Source organism: Haliotis asinina, chromosome 1 (assembly GCF_037392515.1).
Source record: "Haliotis asinina isolate JCU_RB_2024 chromosome 1, JCU_Hal_asi_v2, whole genome shotgun sequence".
NCBI lineage: Eukaryota > Metazoa > Mollusca > Gastropoda > Lepetellida > Haliotidae > Haliotis > Haliotis asinina.
The window spans coordinates 77,323,442-77,329,441 of record NC_090280.1 but is presented as its reverse complement, the minus strand read 5'-3'; the positions used below and the strand labels follow the sequence as shown (position 1 = coordinate 77,329,441).

The 6,000-nt window shown below is 38.1% G+C and overlaps 1 protein-coding gene across 2 annotated transcripts in view; it reads left to right on the top strand.

Annotated features, from left to right (window-relative positions):
- Positions 1 to 221: 221 nt before the first annotated feature.
- Positions 222 to 6,000, top strand: part of LOC137297642 (DNA excision repair protein ERCC-6-like) — a 40,637-nt gene continuing 34,858 nt past the window's right edge. The window contains exons 1-5 of one of the 2 annotated variants that reach the window (XM_067829540.1): positions 222 to 418; positions 2,478 to 2,716; positions 3,545 to 3,732; positions 4,028 to 4,153; positions 5,178 to 5,343. In XM_067829540.1, the coding sequence (XP_067685641.1) occupies positions 346 to 418; positions 2,478 to 2,716; positions 3,545 to 3,732; positions 4,028 to 4,153; positions 5,178 to 5,343 (792 nt within the window). In that variant the 5' untranslated portion in view covers positions 222 to 345. The remainder of the gene's footprint in view (positions 419 to 2,477; positions 2,717 to 3,544; positions 3,733 to 4,027; positions 4,154 to 5,177; positions 5,344 to 6,000) is intronic. The other variant, XM_067829548.1, reaches the window with a different exon arrangement.

Below are 6,000 nucleotides of genomic sequence, written 5' to 3'. Positions count from 1 at the left end.
GTTTTTTCACAACCACCAGTTCATTTTTATAACATGAACAAGGGATATTTGTGTTTTAATTATGTCTGTTTGGGGTTTTTTTTCTTTTTTTGGGGGGGGGTTGCATGTGACCTTTAATTTAAGCGTCAGTCTACTCGCAGGACAGGGTTCCTGAATCTGTGGTAAACGCTCCACACAACGCTATGTTTACGGACTATGTAAGGAGTTTGTTAAAGGGCGGTAACTGCAAGACAACATTTACACAGAACTTCCTGCTTATTGGCGCACTTTTCGAAAGGCTGAATATCATCGACATGTGTCTCGTGGTTTGACTTGACTATCATTGTGGATACAGAAACACTCGTCATGGATTCTGATGTTGAAAACACGGAGAGACAGTTTGGTGGCATCACTATCAGTGATAAGAGACCATTCAAAGGTGAGCTGCTGAGCGGTAATGTGACAGGCTGGCTAAATCCTGATGCAGGGTCATGTTTTGACTGTACAGGACCGCATCGCGACCTTAGGCTAGCTTTGAAACGTTCAAGAGTCAGTTTTTCTGTGCGTACGTTTAATACGTACGAGAAACAGGCTATGGTCGTTGCCAATCTTTCGATTATTTTGTTATGTCAACCAGTTGCAAAATTTAGTTATAATACAGACATATTCAATCACGAGATTTATCAGTCCAGCCACTGGTGGGTGTTCCATTCATATCATTTAGTGGCATAAAAAAGGCTTTGCTTAGTCATTTTTGTGACTGTCTTTTGGCGATGCATACATGATATTAAACTGTGCCATAAGCTGGTGCCCATGGTGCATACTAAGGCATATACCGTCATGAATGCAATTAATTAATTGTGATTTCTAGAATCAAATACTCGTGATTTTTTTTAAAAGGAGTGTTTTTACTGTTAATTGAGTCTTAATTTATCAAAGATTTGGAAAATGGAATATATCCAAAACAGGCAGGATTATAATCAGCATTCTCATCTGATTAACTTGGCAGTAATCTTGTCACTGATTATTGTCATTATTATGTCAAGTAACCTTGACACTCTCAAGATTAAAACATGATAAGAATCACTTTATTGTTTAACTGAAAGTAATGTGTAATACTACAGACATGCTCTCTACTACCTCTACATTATTATTATTGCATACTTTAATAACTTCATTATGAGCAGATATGAAATTAAATTCTACATATGCAGTTTCAAACCAAAAGTGGAAATTATCTAGTAGTCCACAGACAAGTAAGATACCATGATTTGATTGCCTGAAATAAAAAGTAACTTGGCAGAGGAATCAGGCGAAGGGATTTCTGCCCTGCTCAATGTATTATACTTGGATTCATCGCAACCCTAGTGCATACACAGTTGCTGCAGTAGCAAAGAAAATCTAGTATTGGTGAAAACATGCAGGTTAACTTTGTGATAAGAGAGATGCCACTTGTCTGATGCTATATAGATCAACCTATTTGAAAAACTTGCCAACAAACAGGGTGGGATTTATATCACACATGAAGTTGTATAATACGTTAATTATGTTTGATTTTTTTCTTGCATGTGGCCTTTAACTAAAATCTCTGAAACTTTTACTCATTTGGATATACAGTAACAATGACATAAGAAAAAAACTGTTTTGTTGCCTTAAAACGTACCATATCATTTGCTGTCATGTGCAGGGTAAAGCTGTATAATATGTCACGTCCTGTTATAGTTTTAGGACGGAAAATATGACCTAATAATTGATGCAGGATTACTCTTGATGTAGAAAGTTTTGATTCATGCCAGATGTAATGGCAGTAGGGATCATACTAGTTTCAAAATGTTCCAGAACTTACTGAAAAGATGAATATTTTAATATTTCTACAATTGGGTGAATTGTTCTAGCTCTAACTGTGAATGAGAGTTGGTTGTTGTGTGACTGGTACTGTCAAAATCATCACCTTTTGCTTCAGTGAGGTTTACATATTTGAACTGGAAGAAAAGTACTGCCACACTCAGGCACCAGTTAGACATTTCATGAACCTGGAATATCCGTAAACAGCAGGCATGCTGTGAACCCAGTATGGGGCAAATACGGTATAATCCCAATTTTGGGGTAACATATGCAAATATCTAGTGGTGGTCCAATTATCATTAAATGAAATAATAGAAAATTGCTTGCGATGACAAAATGTGTTTTGAGCAATTTGAAAAAGAAAGAGCTATATGTATTTTCTAGATTTATTATTCATTTACAAACACATTCAGGAAGATCAAATAAATGACGCAAACTAAATATTTTTCATGATTGATCAGTTGTATAGCACCAGTCCCAGTAGTCCAAATGTTGGGTAACAATTGCAATAACAAGCCAGAAGCTGAATACTAGTAAATAATTGAATTCATCCAAGGATACAGTTTGATTTAATGAAAATGCTAGTGAATCGTAACAGCATTACTAAACAAGAAACAAGGGTAAATAAAATGTGTTCTCCATCACATTCACAGAAGTTCAGAATTTGCAGCAAGAATCCCCCATGTCCAGTAAACCACAGTGGAAAGACAGACAGCCCTCTGGTTCCGATGGTGACCACCAGATAGATGAGCAGGTCATGTTCAACAAGCTGGTCACCAGGGCCAAGAAGCTGGCTTCTCATGGCCAGGTTGAGAGAGCCCTGGAGTTCAACAAGCGAGCCCTGAAGATCCACTACACAGAAAAGTTGGCCAAACGGATCAAGAAAATGGAGGTTAGTGATTGGAAATTTGTTTTATGAGTATATTAAGCAGCAGTCAGACATTTGGTGTGTGATTTGAAATCGAAATGACTTAATATTGTTTGTTGTTACAAACTACATTCATTGTACATTTTTAAAGATAGGATGCTTAAAAGCCATTGACTGGATGAGCATTATAAGACTTTCGCTTTTAATTCAATTATTCAGATCATATGGCATTACTTTTTAAGGGGCAGTGGGGTAGCCTAGTGGTTAAAGCTTTTGCTCATCATTCTGAAGACCCGGGTTCAATTCCCCACATGGGTACAATGTGTGAAGCCCATTCTGGTGTCCCCTGCTAAGATATTGCTGGAATATTGCTGAATGTGGCATAAAACTGAACTCACTAGCTGACTCATTATTTTTCATTTTAGAAGTAATTTGGTCATGCTTTCAGGTTTTTATATAGACCTGCTCCGGGGCTGACATTTGGTTCCAGCTCTGCAGCAAATATCAGTAAAAGTAAACCGATTTACATACTCTGCGCAGAGACTGCCCTTAAACTGCAGTGGGATTTCCGTGTTGTTAAAGTGTTAGCTCATCATTCCGAAGGTCCACGTTCAATTTCCCATATTTGTACAATTTGTGGAGCCCATTTTTGTGTGTTATTTCAAGAATATTGCCAAAAACCGGGTAAAAACTATCTCACTATCTCTTACATGTCAAAAATCTTGAATTACTATAGATTTGATTGCCTTGGTTTTGTAGAAGTGACAATGTATTTTAGTGATCAGGTAATATATATTTTTCTCCCAAACTGATATAGAATTCCACTTAAAACCAGCAAACATTCATTTCCAGGCGTACCTAGCAGAGTATGGTGGGGGAAGTTCGGAGGAGGAAGATGGCACTATGGAACATCTTGGTCAAGGCTTCTACCTGTACAGGGAGTTTTATGAGAAGCTCTATGCGCATCAGAAAGAAGGCCTCCTTTGGTTCTGGGACATCTACAGGAAGAAGAAGGGTGGCATTCTGGGAGATGACATGGGGTACACAAATCTCTCGCACCATCAAAACTTCGCCAGCTAACCAGATTTCTTTACATCATCCATCATAATTCCTTTGAAATCATGGGCAATATAGTCAATAAATGTTTTTACTTGTTGGTTAATGGAGTAAGTGTTTTGTTTGGGGATTAAATGACCAAAGGTGAGTCATGTCTCATAACGTTTAGGCATGCCATTACGGCACAGAGAACATTTTATATCCATGCCATTTCAATATTAATCGTGCCATGGCATGATAATATATGGGGTATTTTGAACCCTGCAATAAATGTTTCAGATTAGGGAAGACAATCCAGGTGATTGGGTTCTTGTCTGGGATGTTTGACATGGACAAGATCAAGTCGGTGCTCATTGTGATGCCGGTCTCTGTCATCGGCAACTGGGAGAAGGAGTTCAGTAAATGGTGAGTGGGAGTAAGAGAGTTTACTTTTACGCCACACTCAGCAAAATTCCAGCTATATGATGGCAAATTGTAATTAATCTGGGCAAGACAATCCAGTGATCAACAGCATGAGCATCGGTCTTAGCAATTGGGAAGTGATCCCATTACTTGCCCCTATTGAAGTCCAGGCTAGCTATTCTCGAAACGTTTTTAGCCCTACGAACTTCTTAAGCCCATTCTTAACACATTGGCTACGATCAGAGTTAAGAATTCTTAGGGCTATGAACGTTTCGAGAATAAGTACCCAGCATTCTAAGTTGTACCTTCAAGGTGAGATGGTGAGTGGGAGATTTATGGGATAACATTCCAGCAGAGTTGGTATTCGCATACAGCAAGCGATACAATACATTGCTATACTGAAATTGTAGTCATGACAATATGTTGCCAGATTATTGTGCAATGAAACTGTGAAGATAAGAATCCTGATATTATGATGGCGATATGATCCGTATCATGATGCTAAAATATTTAATTCGAATACCAACACCAAAAGATGAAAACAAATCCAATTTTAGATTCCATCAGCTTTGTTCGAGATTCTACCATGACTTCAGTAAATACAGGATTGTGATTGGTTAATCAAAGTCATTCAGAGGTATGTGATTAAGTACGTCTGATGTTTCAACACTGTATGTATTCTTTGTAAACCTTAGTGACATGTTTATGGCAGAATGGAGATAAGCCTACTGTGTTGGAAAGTCAGAGGTATATATAACGAAATTATTATAGCTCTAAATTTGATTAAAGCTAAACACGTAGAGGAATATAACGAAATTATAGTAGCTCTAAATTTGATTTAAAACCGAAAACGTAGCCATTACAATTTCAGTGTATACCTCTGATGTTCCAACACAGTAGGTTTTTCTACTAATTCATTTTCAAATATGATAATTAAGTTTATCCGTGAACTGTAAATTTGCTGATGTGATACTAAATACTTACACATTGACTGACCGACTCACTCGTTGTTCACTTCTTCCCCCAGGGCTCCAGGTATCCGTGTGACTCTCTACCACGGCAACAGCAAGCGGGAGAAGGAGCGAGCTCTGTCCAAAGTGCAGCGGCGTAGCGGTGTCTGTCTCACATCCTACGGTCTCGTTGTCACAAGTTCGGAACAGCTATCCCAGAAAGATGGATCAGAATTTGTCTGGGTGAGCACAGTTTCAGAGACAGATATCTTGTGATTAATTCTCGTTCTTTTGTAATGCTGGGACAGTAGGGAAGACTGGGCGTTATAGTGTTTGTTCGTTATGCCGAAGACTTGTGATTCAATTCTCTGCATGGGTGCAATGTGTGAAGCTCATGTCTGGTGTCATCTGCCATGCTACTGCAGTAATACTGCTGGAAGTGATGTAAAATCTTACTCACTCAGAAAGATGGATCAAAATTTGTCTGGTTGAGCACAGTTTTTAAGGTAGATATCTTGTTATTAATTCTCGTTCTTTTATAACATTGGGACAGTGGGATAGCCTAGTCGTTAAAGTGTTTGCTGAAGAACTGGGTTTGCTGACCCACAGGGTACGATATGTCAAGGCCATTCGGGTGTCACTGTTGTGAAATTGCTTGAATATTGCTAAAAGTGGTGAAAGACAAAACTTAATCACTCAGTCTACACCAATAGGGCCAATAACTAGCATTTGAAATAGCTGCTTGACTATAGCTAAATGCTATTTGATAGTGAATTGAACCAGCAACATATTGTTATTACTATTCCAACTGACTGGCTTGAAATCTCAGATAATTTGTTCTTTATTTAATGTGCATGAATATGATAAAGTCAAATATTGATGTCTTATTTAAAAGTCTGT